The following is a 20,539-nucleotide window of genomic DNA, read 5'->3' on the forward strand; positions in this document are numbered from 1 at the left end:
TTTATCATACCTCACTGTTCTTCGTAAGTATTTTATCATACCTCACTGTTCTTCGTAAGTATTATATCATACCTCACTGTTCTTCGTAAGTATTTTATCATACCTCACTGTTCTTTGTAAGTATTTAGGATTATTCTTTAACTATATATTGTTACATCATGGTATGGTAATAACATATAGATACTCATTCTGAGGTAATTAGTGAATGTAAAGGAATTTACTGATATATTTTAAGAAGTGATATTATTGCCCTTTCCTGTGATTTGCTGTTGCAATGCACTAGTTTTTCAAATTTCCTTCCACAAGTTGTGCTCCTTTTTCCACAGATGTTTACCATGATTTTAGCACACTATTTCCTTCCTAGAAATTCCCATCTCTATACCCATCGTAAAATACATGTTAAGCATCAATTTAGTATAATCCTGTTCAGTTTAAATCTTAGATTTTAAAGTACTACAAATGTTATGACAAGTAAAATGTGCTTGATTGATTTCTTTTGAAATAGAATTGAATTAATTGAACTGTCGGAAATTTCAGATGGCAATTAGTGTTATCAAAAAAACTTTAAAAAGAAAATGATTCGTTAGTCTGTTAAAGGTATCATTGGTTGATTTAATTGTTTAGAGTTATGTACGTATGTCCAAGCAAGAGTATTTTACTCACACGTATATATAAACCGCTTTAGGTGAGATGTCAATTTTGGCTTGTGCTTGGTGCTCTTGAGGTATTTAACTATGAGGGTTTCTTATCGTATAACTTTGAATCCAGTTTTTAAAAAGTTTTATCGAAAAGACCCACAATTTTCATTTCTCTTGCCAAGCACTTGGTGAAGGAATCAACATCATTTTTAATTGTTTGTGTCCATCACTGGTTGGAGGGGAAACATTAAAGGAAAAATCAACATGTTCAAAAAATTAATTTGATGTTCAAATGTAGAATTTTAAGATAAAAGTTTGATGATATACTCTTTACCATTCCCATGCACGCCTGTACCATGCATTGTGATACCTCCCATTTTAGCATTGAGTGCACCATCTAGTGCTGTTCCTTCTGATGATGAATCTACCAGGGAAGCACAACATCAGCCATCTGAAATCGAGAAAGAGATTCCAGCTCCCAAAGATGAAAAGAAGGTGACATTTAGAGAGACAGTTGAAGTTTGTGAAACTTACTTGGATGAATTTTCCACAACAGAAGAAGAATCTGCAATGGAAGAGGTTTCATCAGATGAGGAACCTTTCCCAGAGCAAGAAGATTGGTATAAAGAAAGCTCTTCAGAATCATTTCCAGAGAAAGTATCTGAAATACCTGCTCCAAAGGATGAAGCAGTTATTGAAGAAAGAGATGTAATTGAAAAAGCACCAGAAACTACCATTGTATCCAAAACCGTCACAGAAACTGAAGAGACAAAAGTCAAAGAAACAGAAGATGTTGATCAATCTAAACCCGAAGACAAAAAGATAGGTCCAGAAAATGTGTTAATTCAGGAAGAAGAAATTAAACCTTCTACAGTGAAGACAGAAAAGAGTATTCAAATACCATCAGACACTACCCCAGTGTCTGTAAACATTGATGTCCCTGCAAGCAAAGAAATCACAGAAGTTTCCAAACTAGAAACAAAAGTTGAGGCAGATGTTGATGCTGAAAAGATCATTGAAGAGGTTGAAGAAGATACTACTCTACCCAAAAAACAAACTTCAGAAAAGATTCTGCCTGAAGAGTTATCCCCTGTAGAGATTTCTGCACCTGAGGAAGAAACTATTACAGAAGAAACAGAGACAATAGAGATATTGGCAGACTCAGTAGATGCTGTTGATGAAAGGAAGCAAACCACTGAGAAGGAAACACAAGATATTCCACAAGAGGAAAGCAAACCTACAGAAACTTTTACTGAAACTATGGAAATTTTACCAAAGGAAGAGGATGCACCAGTTGAAGAAAAGACCACAAAGACCATCGAAATCATGCCTGAAGCCGGTCCGGTATCTCTGGATATTGATATTTCTCTGGGGAAAGAAAAAACAGAAATCACAAAACTGGAAACTACTGTTGTAGAAGAAGTTGTGGATACTGAAGAAATCATTGAAGATATTGAAGACCAAGACAGTGATGTAAAATCCACAGAAACATACAAAGAGTCTGTGGAAATGGTTCCTGAGGGGAAACCTGATGAAATGTTGTTAGAGACCACAGAAGAAAAATCCAAGGAATCTCCAGTTGAAGAAACCTTGAAAGAAGATGTAAAGAAGGAAAGGGAAGATAAAACATTCACAGAAACAGTTGAAATACTACCAAAAGATATTGAAAAGACAGAAGAACTGAAAACATCTCCAGAATTGAGTCCAGTTTCTATGGAAATCGATATTTCCGACGAAATTGATAAGGTGGCAGGAGAGATTCCTGCATCGGAGATTGCTGCACCAACAGAGGAAACAATAACCAAAGAAAGAGAGACGATTCAAAAGTCAGAAATAGTTGCTTCATTAGAAACCATTGATCAACCACTGGAGACAACAGCAAAAGATCTGGGACAATCTGAGGAAGATAAACCCAAAGAAGAGATTTTTGCTGAAAGTTTAGAAATTTCACCCAAAAAGGAGGAATTGCCAACTTCAGAGAAAACAGAAAAAGTCACTCAAATATCCCCTGAAGCTGGGCCAGTCTCGTTGGACATTGATATCTCAGTGGACAAAGAAAAAACAGAAATTAGCAAACTCGAAACAACGGTTGTGGAAGAGGTTGACACTGAAGAGATCATAGAAGAGGTTAAAGAACAAGATGACACTAAAGTAACAGAAACCTACAAACAATCTGTTACAATTAAACCTCATGAAAAAGAAACATCAGAAAAGATTCAACCTGAAGAGGTATCACCTGCAGAGATTTCTGCACCTGAGGAAGAAACTATTACAGAAGAAACAGAGACAATAGAGATATTGGCAGACTCAGTAGATGCTGTTGGTGAAAGGAAGCAAACCACAGAGAAGGAAACACAAGATATTCCACAAAAGGAAAGCAAACCTACAGAAACTTTTACTGAAACTATGGAAATTTTACCAAAGGAAGAGGATGCACCAGTTGAAGAAAAGACCACAAAGACCATCGAAATCATGTCTGAAGCCGGTCCGGTATCTCTGGATATTGATATTTCTCTGGGGAAAGAAAAAACAGAAATCACAAAACTGGAAACTACTGTTGTAGAAGAAGTTGTGGATACTGAAGAAATCATTGAAGATATTGAAGACCAAGACAGTGATGTAAAATCCACAGAAACATACAAAGAGTCTGTGGAAATGGTTCCTGAGGGGAAACCTGAAGTAGTGTTAGAAACCACAGAAGAAAAATTCAAGGAATCCCCAGTTGAAGAAACCTTGGAAGAAGATGTAAAGAAGGAAAGGGAAGATAAAACATTCACAGAAACAGTTGAAATACTACCAAAAGATATTGAAAAGACAGAAGAACTGAAAACATCTCCAGAATTGAGTCCAGTTTCTATGGAAATCGATATTTCCGACGAAATTGATAAGGTGGCAGGAGAGATTCCTGCATCGGAGATTGCTGCACCAACAGAGGAAACAATAACCAAAGAAAGAGAGACGATTCAAAAGTCAGAAATAGTTGCTTCATTAGAAACCATTGATCAACCACTGGAGACAACAGCAAAAGATCTGGGACAATCTGAGGAAGATAAACCCAAAGAAGAGATTTTTGCTGAAAGTTTAGAAATTTCACCCAAAAAGGAGGAATTGCCAACTTCAGAGAAAACAGAAAAAGTCATTCAAATATCCCCTGAAGCTGGGCCAGTCTCGTTGGACATTGATATCTCAGTGGACAAAGAAAAAACAGAAATTAGCAAACTCGAAACAACGGTTGTGGAAGAGGTTGACACTGAAGAGATCATAGAAGAGGTTAAAGAACAAGATGACACTAAAGTAACAGAAACCTACAAACAATCTGTTACAATTAAACCTCATGAAAAAGAAACATCAGAAAAGATTCAACCTGAAGAGGTATCACCTGCAGAGATTTCTGCACCTGAGGAAGAAACTATTACAGAAGAAAGAGAGACAATAGAGATATTGGCAGACTCAGTAGATGTTGTTGATGAAAGGAAACAAACCACTGAAAAGGAAACACAAGATATTCCAGAAGTGGAAAGCAAACCTACAGAAACGTTTACTGAAACTATGGAAATTTTACCAAAGGAAGAGGATGCACCAGTTGAAGAAAAGACCACAAAGACCATCGAAATCATGCCTGAAGCTGGTCCGGTATCTCTGGATATTGATATTTCTCTGGGAAAAGAAAAAACAGAAATCTCAAAACTGGAAACTACTGTTGTAGAAGAAGTTGTGGATTCTGAAGAAATCATTGAAGATATTGAAGACCAAGGCAGTGATGTAAAATCCACAGAAACATACAAAGAATCTGTGGAAATTATTCCTGAGGGGAAACCTGATGAAGTGTTGTTAGAAACCACAGAAGAAAAATCCAAGGAATCCCCAGTTGAAGAAAAGACCACAAAGACCATCGAAATAATACCTGAAGCTGGTCCAGTATCTCTGGATATTGATATTTCTCTGGGGAAAGAAAAAACAGAAATCTCAAAACTGGAAACTACTGTTGTAGAAGAAGTTGTGGATTCTGAAGAAATCATTGAAGATATTGAAGACCAAGACAGTGATGTAAAATCCACAGAAACATACAAAGAGTCTGTGGAAATTATTCCTCAGGAGAAACCTGATGAAGTGTTATTAGAAACCATAGAAGAAAAATCCAAGGAATATCCAGTTGAAGAAACCTTGGAAGAAGATGTAAAGCATGAGAGGGAAGATAAAACATTCACAGAAACGGTTGAAATACTACCAAAAGACATTGAAAAGACAGAAGAACTGAAAACATCTATTGAATTGAGTCCAGTTTCTCTGGAAATCAATGTTTCCGACGAAATTGATAAGGTGGCAGGAGAGATTCCTGCATCGGAGATTGCTGCACCAACAGAGGAAACAATAACCAAAGAAAGAGAGACAATTCAAAAGTCAGAAATAGTTGCTTCATTAGAAACCATTGATCAACCACTGGAGACAACAGCAAAAGATCTGAAACAATCTGAGGAAGATAAACCTAAAGAAGAGACTTTTGCTGAAAGTTTAGAAATTTCACCCAAAAAGGAGGAATTGCCAACTTCAGAGAAAACAGAAAAAGTCATTCAAATATCCCCTGAAGCTGGGCCAGTCTCGTTGGACATTGATATCTCAGTGGACAAAGAAAAAACAGAAATTAGCAAACTCGAAACAACGGTTGTGGAAGAGGTTGACACTGAAGAGATCATAGAAGAGGTTAAAGAACAAGATGACACTAAAGTAACAGAAACCTACAAACAATCTGTTACAATTAAACCTCATGAAAAAGAAACATCAGAAAAGATTCAACCTGAAGAGGTATCACCTGCAGAGATTTCTGCACCTGAGGAAGAAACTATTACAGAAGAAAGAGAGACAATAGAGATATTGGCAGACTCAGTAGATGTTGTTGATGAAAGGAAACAAACCACTGAAAAGGAAACACAAGATATTCCAGAAGTGGAAAGCAAACCTACAGAAACGTTTACTGAAACTATGGAAATTTTACCAAAGGAAGAGGATGCACCAGTTGAAGAAAAGACCACAAAGACCATCGAAATCATGCCTGAAGCTGGTCCGGTATCTCTGGATATTGATATTTCTCTGGGAAAAGAAAAAACAGAAATCTCAAAACTGGAAACTACTGTTGTAGAAGAAGTTGTGGATACTGAAGAAATCATTGAAGATATTGAAGACCAAGACAGTGATGTAAAATCCACAGAAACATACAAAGAGTCTGTGGAAATTATTCCTGAGGGGAAACCTGATGAAGTGTTGTTAGAAACCACAGAAGAAAAATCCAAGGAATCCCCAGTTGAAGAAAAGACCACAAAGACCATCGAAATAATACCTGAAGCTGGTCCAGTATCTCTGGATATTGATATTTCTCTGGGGAAAGAAAAAACAGAAATCTCAAAACTGGAAACTACTGTTGTAGAAGAAGTTGTGGATTCTGAAGAAATCATTGAAGATATTGAAGACCAAGACAGTGATGTAAAATCCACAGAAACATACAAAGAGTCTGTGGAAATTATTCCTCAGGAGAAACCTGATGAAGTGTTATTAGAAACCACAGAAGAAAAATCCAAGGAATATCCAGTTGAAGAAACCTTGGAAGAAGATGTAAAGCATGAGAGGGAAGATAAAACATTCACAGAAACAGTTGAAATACTACCAAAAGACATTGAAAAGACAGAAGAACTGAAAACATCTATTGAATTGAGTCCAGTTTCTCTGGAAATCAATGTTTCCGACGAAATTGATAAGGTGGCAGAAGAGATTCCTGCATCGGAGATTGCTGCACCAACAGAGGAAACAATAACCAAAGAAAGAGAGACGATTCAAAAGTCAGAAATAGTTGCTTCATTAGAAACCATTGATCAACCACTGGAGACAACAGCAAAAGATCTGAAACAATCTGAGGAAGATAAACCTAAAGAAGAGACTTTTGCTGAAAGTTTAGAAATTTCACCCAAAAAGGAGGAATTGCCAACTTCAGAGAAAACAGAAAAGGTCATTCAAATATCCCCTGAAGCTGGGCCAGTCTCGTTGGACATTGATATCTCAGTGGACAAAGAAAAAACAGAAATTAGCAAACTCGAAACAACGGTTGTGGAAGAGGTTGACACTGAAGAGATCATAGAAGAGGTTGAAGAACAAGAAGATACAAAAGTAACAGAAACCTACAAACAATCTGTTACAATTAAACCTCATGAAAAAGAAACATCAGAAAAGATTCAGCCTGAAGAGGTATCCCCTGTAGAGATTTCTGCACCTGAGGAAGAAACTATTATAGAAGAAAAAGAGACAATAGAGATAATGGCAGAGGTAATGAGCTTAGAAGATTCCGTTGATGGAAGGAAACAAACTAGAGAGGAAACACAAGATATTCCAGAAGTGGAAAGCAAACCTACAGAAACTTTTACTGAAATTATGGAAATTTTACCAAAGGAAGAGGATGCACCAGCTGAAGAAAAGACCACAAAAACTATCGAAATAATGCCTGAAGCTGGTCCAGTTTCTCTGGATATTGATATTTCTCTGGGGAAAGAAAAAACAGAAATCTCAAAACTGAAAACTACTGTTGTAGAAGAAGTTACTGAAGATGTAGTCCAATGTCAGGAAGTAGTAGAGGATAAAGTGGATGTTCCACTAGAGCATTTAACATCTACTGAAAGTGCCCAGGTGTCATTGCAGGTCACTCCCCAAAAAGGAACACCATCTGTTGTAACAGAATTAGAACATGCTAAACAAAGTGGTGAAGAGAAACCAGATATTATAGAAGAGCAAAAACCATATACACCAGATCAAACAGTAATAAGCTGTACACAGCTATCAAGTGACATCAAAGTGCAGGAGTCAGAGACGATGGTATTGGAGACGGAAACACCGCATATAGAAATAACAGATGCAGAAAAAGAAATCGAAGCTCCGCAAAAGGAAGAATTAGTTGAAAAAAGAGAGCAAATAGAAGTGACCGATACTTATGGACAGAAGGAGATTATAGCCGAAATACCTGCACCACAGAAAGAATCAATAACAGAAGAAGAAATAGTAGAAAAATTGCCAGAAAAAGCTACAACATCCACTGAAATCTCAAAAACTGATGTTCAGCATCCTGACGAAGCTACAGATGATGTTGCAGAGATATCACAAGAAGTGACTGAACAACCACATATCCAAATGATTCATGACAATTCAGAAAGAGTTTCAACTGCTGATAAAGCGGCTACAATAGTAAATGAAAGCTTACCACAGACAGAGGGAGAAATAAAGGAGATTAAGTTGGATATAGAAGTAGAGGCTCCAAAAGAAGAAATAACAATTGAAACACGGGCAACTATTGCTGTGAGTGAAAAAAAGAAGACATGTGCAACCGTGGACATCCCAGAGCAATTGACTATGTTGTCAGAGGAGGTTAAACAAGACCAAAGGGAACATGTTGAAGTATCCATTGATAAGGAAATGTCACTCAAGAAAATTAGTGTAAAATCAACACCTGCAGAGAGTGATGTGCAGTTTGTGTCTGAGGAAGAGACCAAAGAACTGTTACAAGCATCTCATGAAAAACCTACAATTTTACCAGAAGGAGAGTCAACTGCCTCTACCCTCACACAGGACAGTGAGGAATCACTTGCACCTGAGAGCTTTGTAGAGAAACCTTTGGATGAACAAGTGGAAAAAGTGAGAGAACAAGTTCAAGATGTAATCAAAGAAGATAAAGCTTCAATACCAGTTGATAGTGCTTTTGTGGTAGATGTTAAAGAGAGTCTCTCTCTGCCAAGTGATGAGCAATTAGCTGAGCTTCGCACAAAGGATATTCCCAGTACTACCCTTGAAGAAACTACTTCTGAAGTCATTCCAGAAATTGAAACAAGGCCATCATTGAAGAAACCAGAAATGGATGTAGCAGAACTTGTTATAAAAAGTAGGGAGGAAACAATCGAGAAAGAGTCATGGGAAGTAGAAGAGGAGAGAATTGAAGACGTTATGGAGACCAAACCAGAAGATAGGACATCTATATCTGTTTCATCCACTTCTCAGATAATTGAATCAAAAATGGATGATGTTGATAAAGTTGATTTACTTGATAGTGTAACCATCCATGCATTTGCTGAAAATTTTTCAAAAGATGTAATCAAGACTGTGTTGATGCAAGAAAGCGAAATTTCAAAGGTCACGCCAGAGGAATCTCAGCAAGATTTAAGAGAATCTGATGTACAAGAACCAAAGGCAACTGAAGTTACTGGAAGCAGTTTGGAAACTAAAGAACACTCGGACGTGTTGCCAGAATATAAAGAGGAGACAACAACATCATCAACAATTCAGGAAACTGTTGAGGCTCCTCTCCTGGAAAAAACTGTTACATTTGACTCTGTTCAGGAGACAGAGATGAAAGATAAAGTTGAAATTGATGAACAAGTATCAGAAATTGATGTAGTCAATGCAGTAACTGAAGATAAGAAAGAGACTGTAGTTTCTCCAAATGAAAGTGATGACATTATTTCAGAGGCCGATATTTTAACTGAAAAACTCGAAGAAAAAGCAAAGCTTGAAGTGACAGAAAAAGATATTCAAATAGCCGTGGATGAAACTGTCATTTCATGTGATACTGTTGAAGAAAAGGAAGAGAAGAAAGATACCGTCAGTGTAACTGAACTAGAAGACATAGTGGAAAAGAGTTTGGTAAAAACACAGAAAGAATTTGAAGTTCAGGCATCAGAAAGTATTCCACAACTTTCCGACTCAACAGACATTGATATAAAAACATCTATCGCAGATATTGAAACAGTTGAACAAAGCCTTGAAACGGCAATATCAGAAGAGAGTACTCTTTTTGACACATTGGAAAAAACACCAGATGAACAGGAATCATTGACTGTTGGAGAAACAATTGTTGCTTCTACCAAAGATGAATGTAGTGAGAGTGCCAGCGAAAAAACCCAGGTTGTTCCAGTTGAAGAGTCAGCAAATGTAATTGAAGTAGAAGATCTTGGTGATAAAATTTTATCTCAGGCTGCTCTTGATCAAACTAAACCAAGTTTGAAAATGCCTGTTACAGAAATGAGTGTTCCTTTTGATTCTTTAAATGTTATTGGACCGGATGATAAAGCACTTCCTGCAGAAGAAACAACTGAGACGGAAGTGAAAGGAGAAATTGTTGAAGATGAGGAGAAAGAATTCCAATCCAGTCCTTTGAAAGAAACACAAGAACTTCAAGAAATCGAAGTGGTTGATGAAAAAACTGAGATAAAAGCAGATACTGATACAGTTAAACCAAGTCTTACATCAGCAGTTTCTGAAATCAGTGCACAGTTTGATTCATATGAGCAGACGAAAGATACAGACAAATCATCAACTGCTGATGAAACAACTGTAGAGAAATTGAAGGAGAAAACATATGATGTTAACAAAGAGGAGTCGATGGTAGATACCACTCAAGACACTACCGACTTGAAATTATCTGAGGATTTGGAGGTAGAGACAACCTCAACGGCAAATACTGACATTGTAAAACCTAGCATAGAGAGACCAGTTGCACAAGTAAGCATACCTTGTGACACAGTGGATGAAGTTTCAGAAGACCAAGCAACTTTAGCTAAAGAAACGTCTGAAGAAGAAATAACAGAAACATCATCCGAGACTGCTGAAATTGAGACCAAAGCTACAACATCAGAAGAATTAAATGTCCTTGAAGAATCAAGGGATATCATCGAAAAAGATTTACTGTCAGCACAAAGTGAAACAGTAAAATTGGAATCAACAGTCGCAGAAATCAGTATACCAGGTGACATTGCTGAAGAAACTGTAGACCTACAACAACCATTTACTGCTGATGCAAAATCATATTCATCCATAGAGGATACACTCTCATCAACTGCAACTGTAGATGTTGGAAAGCCAAGTTTGGAAACCTCAGTGTCTGAAATTAGTATCCCAACTGAAACCACAAGGGAAAGTGAAGACAAGGAAAAATCACTTGTTGCAAAGGAATTGTTTGAGGAAAGTGTCATGGAAAAGCCATCTGAAGAGGAAGAGAAAGCCACCAAAGTTACTCCATCAGAAGAGTTAGCTGTTTTCAAAGATGTTATAGCAATTGATGAAAAGATGCCTGCCACAGCTGACACTGAAACTTCAGAGACACCACTCAAAGCTGCAGAAAAGGAAATGGATTCTTCTTTTGACACATTGGAGATGAAAGCAGGGGAAATGCCAGTTATGGCAGTTGAAACAAACCGGGAAGCAGCAATACAAGAAGAAATTACAGATTATGATAAACAAGAAAGCCTTGTTGTTCCAAGGAAGGAATCTACTGAAATTCAAGAATCACAAGTCATTGCAGAAAAAACTGTCATGGAGTCAAAGGAGGAGATTGTTGAAGCGCCCACTGAAACAGCAATTGCTCAAGTTACTGTTCCATTCGAAACAGTTGATGAAGTAAAAATGGAACAAGTATTGGCAACATCTGAAGAGAAAATAGAAAAACAAACAAAAGAAAAATCTTCTCAAGAAACTAAGGAGGAATGTGAAGTAGTTCCAACAGAAGAATGTGTGGAAGAAACAGTTCTTGATATAGAGGAAAAGACTGTATCTGTAGCATCAACAGATATAGAAAAACCAAGTACACAATCTCCATCCACAGAAATCTTTGTACCATGTGACACAACAGATAAAGTTGATCTGGAAGAAACACCAGATATTGCTGAAGAGACTAAAGAGGAAGCAGTCACAATGTATACCAAAGAAAAAGAGGAGAAAGAATCACAAGTTTTCGTCAAAAAAGAATTTGTAGACCTTAAGGAGTCTGAAAAGATTGCTGAAGAACCTATTTCTCAGGCAGAATTGCTTATGACTTCTCCAAGCATTGAGGTACCTCTCAAGGAAGATGTCTCACATGAAACATTAGAAATGATACAAGAAAAGGAACAACCTCATACAGCCAATGAAGAAATGGTGAAAAAAGTTGATGAAAAAGTAACAGAATTGGTAACACAAGAATCTCAAGTTACTCCAACAAAAGATTCTCTACAGTTGGAAGATAGTACACCTGTTCAAGATGAAAAACCTGTCTTAGAATCATCTGCTGAGACAGTAGAATCTAGTCTACATACAGCTGTCACTGAGGAAAATGTACCCTGTGACTCAGTAGAGATTAAAGAAAAGGAAAAACCACTTACAGCAACAGAGGAGGAAATCAAGGAGATTAAAGAAAATGTCATCAAGGACATGGAGGAAGAAACTCAAGTTACTTCTACAGAAGAGTCAATGTCTCTTCAAGACTCTGAGTCCATTACTGAAAACTTCACAACTAAGGCAGTCATTGATACAGAAAAACCCAGTCAGGAAACACCTGTTTCAGAAGTTACTGTTCCATGTGATACTGTTAATGATATCACAGATAAACAAGAAATTATTAAAACCCAGGAAACCAGTGAAGAAGAACAAGTAGTCATACCTACCAAAGAAACCATGAAAGAATCCATGGTGATTCCCTCGGAGGAACTTGTTGAAGAAAAAGATTCAGATACAATAAGTGAAAAACTCACAACTGAGGCGAATATTGACACAGAGAAGCCCAGACTTGAAACAGCTGTGACTGAAGTCAGTGTTCCTTTTGACACTTTAGAAACTGCTGAAGATGACAAGGAAGAACTAAGTATTCTCGAACAAACAGAAAAAGAAGTTTTAGACCATGTAGCTGCAAAGAAAGAAGAGGAATCTTATGTAGCTCCTTTGGAAGAAATTGTTGAGACCAAGGATTCTGGTTTAGTAGATGAAGTAATATGCACAGATACAGTAGCTGTCAAAGAAGACAGGGAAGTAGATGCTCTAACAGAAACACCATTGTCTAAGGAATCAGAAACAAGCAAGGTACCCACACATGAAGAAATTGTTTCAGAGAATGTCACAACCCCATTGGAGGAGTACAGTAATGAAGAAGTAATTGAAAAACAGGAACAAGAAACAAAGGAGAAGACTGAAGTGAAACCTCAAGTTCTGTCAGAGTCTGCTGTTGAAGAGGATGTTATATCTGATGAAATACTAGAGAAAACAGATATGAATGAAATAAAGAAACTTGCAGAAAATTTTGTTGAGCAGATTTTCCTTGATGCTGTCAAAGAGTTAAATCAACCAACAAAAGTTACTGAAGGAACCCTTCAAGAGATACCACATGATTTAGAGGAGACGGCATCAGAAGTGGTAGCACTTGGAACAGAAGTGACAGAAGAGGACAAGACTATTGAGAGTACACAGCTGCAACTTGCTGAAAAAGAAGAAATTTTAGAGCAAGAAGTCCCAGATGAAGTAGGAACAACCAGAGTAGAAGTTGTAAATGAAGAGGCAATAAAAGAATCTCCTGAAACTGATGAAAAGGAACAAGAAGTATCTGATATATTGTTGGAGGTTGATACCTTAAAAAAGAAATATGTTGTAACAGTTGAAGTTCCATCACCTAGATTCATCAGTATGCTGGAAGATATCACTATCAAAGAAAGCTCTACATTGTCTCTACGAGTTGATTTTGAGCAAACATCAGACGTAACAGTTATGTGGTTCTTGGATGGAGCACCAATCACGAGTTCAGAGGAAATCACAATAACCGTGGAAAACAATTCCACAACATTGACGATACAGGATGTTCTGCCAGAAGATGAGGGAGAGTACAAGGTGGTTATAGAGAACTCAGCCGGTACATCTCAGACTTCCTGCTACATCACAGTGCTTTGTAAGTATTATGCACACATTCAGAAAGTAGGCATACATAATAGTCAAACAAAAGTATATCATTATTTGGAAATTTGTATATTTTATGAACAAGGTTTATTCCATTAATGACTTTAATTTTTTTGTCTTTCAGATACTGTGCATTACAATTTTAAATGGTTGAAAGTGTGTTCTTTTTTCCCCATCATGCACATTCACTTTATCCCTTATTTGGTCCTCAAAACACACGTTTTCCATAGTTCTTTGCACAGTCTTATAAAATAATGGTTTGATTATGTGTTGAATGTTTTATGTTTTGTACTATAAACAGCCGTAGATGAGGAAAAACAAAAGCAAAAACCCAAACCTAAAGTAAGCGAAACAACTGCTAAACCTGACGAAGTCAGCCAAGTCTCCATCGAAGTTCAAGAGCAGCCTGAAGGTGTTGCACTTGAAATGGACATCTCTGAAATTTCAGAGACCAGTGCAGTTGAAGTTTTGCTGAAAAAGGAAGAGATAGTCAGTTCTGACAAATCAGCCATTGAAATCACATTAGGCAGTACCCAGAAACCTGGTAAGAGATCGCATATTTTTATCCGATTTTCAAAATAGATCATCAACTAGAGTGACTCTGGAGAATATGTTTTTGAAATAATAACAATTTCTATGATTTGGTAAAATTCATTGTAAAAGACAGAATCCTTTATAATGAGTTTAAGAGTGAAATTTGTAATACGCTGTGTGATTATGTAAAAGGATGAAAATTCTGTAAATATTTTGTCAGAAGTGGAAACATTACCAACAGAAGAGACCCCAGCTGTAGAAACAGCTGAACTAGACATCACAGAGAAAGACAAGGGGGTGGCTGAAGCTCCCCGTTTCACAAAGACCCTCCATCGACAGTTTGAAGTTAATGAGGGATTGTCGATAACACTTGAATGTGAAATTTCTGGAAAGGAGACACCTATTGTTACATGGTACCAGGTAAAGAAAGTTCACCTTTGTACAGTATTAAAATTTTAATCCAGTTTTTCATTCTGTGATATTCAGGTGACCATGGTGGCCCTATTAATTTCTGATAAACAGGCAGGTATGAAATATAGGGGGACAAAATGAACATGCCTTGTCATTTATGTATTTAAGGATGAAGAGCCGATCACTCCTGACGAGCACTTTGTTACCGAGTTTGAACACGGTATATGCCGCCTGACGATTCACAATGTGTACCTGGAGGATGAAGCTGAGTACAAGTGTGAGGCCGTAACTAGTCAGGGTGTCCTTAGTACAGTGACAGAACTTTTCGTGGAAAGTAAGAATCACCTGTTGACATGGCAACTTGCACTCCTGGAGTTGCTTTTAACCACTCTCACACAATTTAGAATGAGCAGTGTTGGATTCAGCATTCTTCCACAGGCATTAAACTGTCAAAATTATTAAAGAAATAAAAATCCAGAAGGAGTATTATAACCTTTATGGAATGTTTTCAAAGATTTATTTTGCAATATTGGATCTTATTTCCCTGTGATTGTTTTGCTGATCCAAATTTATTCAAATCTGACCTCACTTTGCACTTAACAACACATTTTCCATGTGATTTTACAGAGAAGATAAACATGAATCTTATAACCTTCCAATCCTGGAATTGCTCTGCTGAAGTCTGTCAGATTTTTATGATTACCTGCTTTAGTTGCTTGAGTAGTTAGACAGAGTTTCTACTATGTAGTTTTAGTAAATGGCTTGCTTTGACCTTGAATTATAGAAGTAAGACATGTTGAAATTCAAATACCCTGACATCAAAGCTCATGGCATTAGCATTGTAGCTTTGAATGAGAAATATGTGCAATGAATGACATTTTATAAGGAAATGTACAGCCACATTGTCACGAGGTCTGGTTCTTTCATTAATTATGGTTAACATTTCTTTTTTCGTTTATCTCTTAACTTGTAATTTACAATAATGAGGTTCTATTTTTGAAAGCATTTAGATAAAACTTTATTAAGAGTTAATATAAAGAGTTTAATTTTAAATTCAAATATGTTCTTTACAAACATATTTGACCTTGTTTCTTTAGTTCTCGGCTGTGACATATTTAATTGAACAGAAAGACTAAAAATAATCTTAATACTCTGCTGTACCTTGAAATGAGAACAAGAAAAAAATATTTACCCAAAAGGGAGTTATGTCTTATTTCCCATATTTTATATTTGAATGGGAGCTTTTTTGTATTTTAGTTATTTTTTTTTTAAATAAAATTATTTTGAAAAATCTTATTTGTTCTTTTATTTTTGCATGGTGTGATGGAATGTCAGTAATGAAAGGGTGTGCTATCTAATATTTTTAACCGTTATTTCCAATTGACAATGTGGCTTTAATTTAGTAATTTTTTAAACCCCAAATCATGTCATTCGTTGCATTAATTTTCTTTTCCTGACGACAGACAATATTTTATTTCTTACTTAGCATGCAGCTCTATCTATTACCATAAATGTCATTTAATTTTGTCATGTAGAAAACAATTACTTGAAAATCGATTTGCATTGAATGAGGAATGATAATCGATGGGTTTTTTTTTCCTTCGTAATTCAGTCATGCAATGAAAATCAAATTAAATTATCTATTTTAATTGATTTATTAAAGTATGTCAAACCTATTCATATTACCATAACAAATATTTCATGTGAAGTTTTTTAAGATAATCCGAATTTACTCTGTTCCGTTTGTCTAGAATCAAATGCTGGTGCTTGTGTCTTACTGCATGAGGAAGTCTACAAACTTGAAGTAAATGTCGAAATGCACTGGAAAAAAGTTCCAATCCGGACCTTATCCAAACAGTGACCACTGCTTAGTTTTGTTTTGTTGACTGTTCTGAGAAATCTCTCAGTTTGATTGTTTTAGATTACTTGCAGCTGTTTGTTAAACCTTGTTGATCTCACAAACATATCAGCTAAGGAGATGCTACAATTTAATCTGATGTGGTTGTACTTGGTTGTAAACTTTCGAGGAGAATTTGTATTTCAAGACAACCAATCTTTCAGCCATTTACAGAAAAAAATTTAGTTTAAAATTTTGGAATTTGGTTCTTTGTTGGTAGATGATCAAAACATGAAACAGTTAACCAAATGAAGATTCTGCACCCCCCACTCCACCCCACCCCCATTCATCTGATTGATTAGATGACACTCTTAGCAGCATTAGACTGAAAATACTGCCAGAATAGTTGTAGATGTCGTAGACTAGTACTGCACATATAATAGCAATCACTCCAGGATATTTAGATATAGTCATGTGTAGTGTTGTTGTGTCTTAAATGTTCTAATTTGAAAGACAATAAATTTTGGAAAGATAATTCTTAAATCTTAAAAGAAACAATTTCATGAGAAAAACTTTCATATCAATATTTTTTTAGAGTAATAATTTTTGTAGTAATAGTCTTATATTCTTCGAAGCAATAAATGAAAATTTCTTTAAACAAAACGTAAATTATTTTTAGAAAAACATATTTCCGTTCTAGAACCCCAATCTGGTGCTGCAAGTGAGTCTGACCAATCAGATGCTTTATTACAAGATCATGTGACCTGTCCCACAGAAAGTGTACCAGTGTTAGGTGGGCTACCACATTTACCAGAAGATGATAGCATGAACTTGCTGCTTTTAATATTATTTTTTATTTTCATACTTTGGAAAGTTGCAAATTGGATCTACAGTTTTGGTAGCTGTTTCTTATTTTGTATTTTCTTTAGTTTTGGTCATTGATTTAGCAAATGAAACAAATACCTCATTTTAAAAAGCCATATGTTGTATGACAAATTTTGTAATTGCCAAGTTTTGAATTTGAATGAGCAGTTAAGTTGAAGAAATGATCAGTAGATTATATTTTGCATGATCAGCTGATATATTATGAACTTGAATAATTATGTTTTTTTCCCCTTGTTTTATTTTGTTTGTGCATTTTAATTTATTTTTGTAAACAATTGTTTTAAAAGCAAGTTCTAGGAATTTGAAACAATTTAAGACATATGCAAGCCAAAGATCAAGGCTAGGTGAGCACACTTTCTCTTTTCACCTCAGGAAAATCTCAGGGAACAAAACAAATGTCATAGAATGATCTTGCTTTTAAAACATTTGTGATTCGTAATGCAGGTGAGCTTATCTAATAAGCACACAAATCTCTGTATCATCTGTTGTAATGAATCCTGATTCTGGATAGTGCAGTTAGTGAAAATCAGACAAATTCAAAATTTGTAAAGGTCATCCAGTAGCGTGCAATCTACCTGTAAAGGACCAAATAAAATTATCTCTAAGAAAGCAAATGTCTCGTCTAATTTCTTGTGCATGTTATTGTGAATCCCTTTGTTGTAAAACCTTGTCAGCTTTCTGCATGTTCCAGAATCTTTGATGCGCTTATCAAAACGCAGTGTTTGTTGTACAGCTGGTCTTAACCGATAAAAAAAAAATTCACCTTTGTTGTCACTCTCTGAAGTAAACAGAATATCCACAGTTTCGTAAAAATTATCAGAATGGATGATTATACTGTTTAATACGAACTATGCTCACCTGCATTTCAGAAGTATATTGCTATATTTATGTTTCAGATCACTCTCTCTAGTTTTGTTTCAGGTTTGCATATTTTAGTATTTCATGCTCTGTTAATATTTCACGTCTTTGATTTTTGGCTGGTAATACACATATACTTCCTCTGTGAGATTTCTCTTTTTATAGAACTAGAAAGTAAATCTTGCCATGGCACATGGCAGTTTTTCGTTACTGACAAAGTACATGTATGATGAATTATGTGTATTGCCAGCAGAAGCGATTGTTTTCAATTTCAAGCTTTGTGAATGTATATTTTATTACCTGTATGTGCAGCTATAGAAACTTTAACAGACACTAATCGTCAGTAACTGTCATGTGATGATTTTGATATGAAAGGAATTCAGGAACAATGATCTTGCTGTTTTCTTTAAATTTGTTCCGTTTGCGAACTTTAAAGTTTTACGACTGAATTTATAGTTTTCCTGAATTCCTTGTTAAGTGCTAATGCATGTTTTGAGTTTTGTAGACAATGTCCATCCTTGCATGCCTCTGGAATGAAAAAAAGGAAAATGTCGCAGCTCTGCAGAATTACAGAAACTATGGCGTAATGACCATGATGTATTGTAAATATGATCAGGGACTCCTTTTGCTGTCAGATGTACTTTCTGACTTTCAAACTTCACATAAGAATTATTTGTGAACCAGTGTCACCACCAGAATCTGTTTTTGATATACATTGTAATTCGGAATGGTAATGGCAGTTTTATTTGGTGATGGCAATTGTTCAAATATGATTCTGATTTCTCATGTCTGTGTTGTCTGTGAAGCTTGAGTAATAAAGTACTTTTGACAGAGGGAGTTTAAAAGGTAATAAAAGAAGAAAGAGGTCAATGAATACAGGTTTGAACAATGACCAGTTTGTTAGTTTAAACAATATTTATTCGTAAATAATTAGATAATGTTTACAAACAATGTCTTATACATGAAATAGATTGAGAAACAAGCCAAAAGGCTTATATTAATCTCGCTCTAAATATCTTACAAGTAAGAGGTGAATGAAAGTTCTAAGTAAAATAAGTCGTATACTAATTATTACAATACATGCAAAAAGAAATAGGAATAAGAGAGAAAAGCTGGAATTGAGTATTGTTTGTTAGAAAGATTCTGAATAATGACCAGTTTGCACAAAAATGTCTAAATAATGATTAGTTTGTAGAAAAGTGTCTAAAAATGACTAGTTTTTAGAAAAGTGTCTAAATAATGACTAGTTTTTAGAAAAGTGTCTAAATAATGACAAGTTTTTAGAAAAATGTCTGAAGAATGACTAGATAAAAGAAATTTGTCTAAATAATTAGTTTGTAGAAAAGTGTATAAATAGTGCATAGTTTTTAGAAAAGTGACTAACTAATGACCTGGTTTTAGAAAAATGTCTAAATAATAACTAGTTTGAAGAACTATGTATAAATAATGATTAGTTTGTAGAAAAGTGTCTAAGTAATGACCAGTTTGCAGAAAACTGTCTAAATAATGGCCAGTTTGTAGAAAAATGTCTAAATAATAACCAGTTTGTAGAAAAGTGTTTAAATAGCGACTAGTTTGCAGAAAGTGTGTAAATGAGAGGTTTGTGGAAAAGTGTCTAAATAATGACTAGTTTGTAGAAAATGTCAAAATAATGACTAGTTTGTAGAAAAGTGTTTAAAGAATGACTAGTTTTTAGAAAAGTGTCTAAATAATGATTAGTTTATAGATAAATGTCTAAATAATGACTAGTTTGTAGAAAAGTGTCTAAATAATAAATAGTTTTTAGAAAAATGTCTAAATACTGATTAGTTTGTAGAAAAGTGTCTAAATAATGACAGGTTTGGAAAAAATGTCAAAATAATGACCAGTTTGCAGAAAATTATCTAAATATTAACTAGTTTGTAGAAAAGTGTCTAAATTTAATAATGACTAGTTTTTTGAAAAGTGTCTAAATAATGACTAGTGTGTACAAAAGTGTCTAAAAGATAGCTAGTTTTGAGAAACGTGTATAGATAATGACCAGTTTGTACGAAAGTGCCTAAATAATAGCCAGTTTGTAGAAAAGTGTTTAAATAGTGACTAGTTTGCAGAAAGTGTGTAAATGAGAGGTTTGTGGAAAAGTGTCTAAATAATGACTAGTTTGTAGAAAATGTCAAAATAATGACCAGTTTGTAGAAAAGTATTTAAATAATGACTAGTTTTTAGAAAAGTGTCTAAATAATGATTAATTTATAGATTAATGTCTAAATAATGACTAGTTTGTAGAAAAGTGTCTAAATAATGACAGGTTTGGATAAAATGTCAAAATAATGACCAGTTTGCAGAAAACTGTCTAAATAATGGCCAGTTTGTAGAAAAATGTGTAAATAATGACTAGTTTGTTCAAAAGTGTCTAAAAGATAGCTAGTTTTGAGAAACATGTATAGATAATGAACAGTTTGTATGAAAGTGCCTAAATAATAGCCAGTTTGTAGAAAAGTGTTTAAATAGTGACTAGTTTGCAGAAAGTGTGTAAATAATGAGAGGTTTGTGGAAAAGTGTCTAAATAATGACTAGTTTTTAGAAAAATGTGTAAAGAATGACTAGATATAAGAAATTTGTCTAAATAATGATTAGTTTGTAGAAAAGTGTATAAATAATTCATATTTTTTAGAAA

The 20,539-nt window shown here is 35.2% G+C and overlaps 1 protein-coding gene across 2 annotated transcripts in view; it reads left to right on the top strand.

The window, feature by feature from the left end:
- LOC125678963 (titin-like) overlaps positions 1 to 20,539 on the top strand; it is a 294,828-nt gene that overhangs the window by 87,324 nt on the left and 186,965 nt on the right. For both annotated transcript variants that reach the window (XM_056156077.1, XM_056156078.1), the window contains 4 exons: positions 1,021 to 13,350; positions 13,660 to 13,902; positions 14,113 to 14,312; positions 14,472 to 14,637. In XM_056156077.1, the coding sequence (XP_056012052.1) occupies positions 1,021 to 13,350; positions 13,660 to 13,902; positions 14,113 to 14,312; positions 14,472 to 14,637 (12,939 nt within the window). The remainder of the gene's footprint in view (positions 1 to 1,020; positions 13,351 to 13,659; positions 13,903 to 14,112; positions 14,313 to 14,471; positions 14,638 to 20,539) is intronic.

The sequence above is a fragment of the Ostrea edulis genome, chromosome 2, assembly GCF_947568905.1.
Source record: "Ostrea edulis chromosome 2, xbOstEdul1.1, whole genome shotgun sequence".
Taxonomy (NCBI): domain Eukaryota; kingdom Metazoa; phylum Mollusca; class Bivalvia; order Ostreida; family Ostreidae; genus Ostrea; species Ostrea edulis.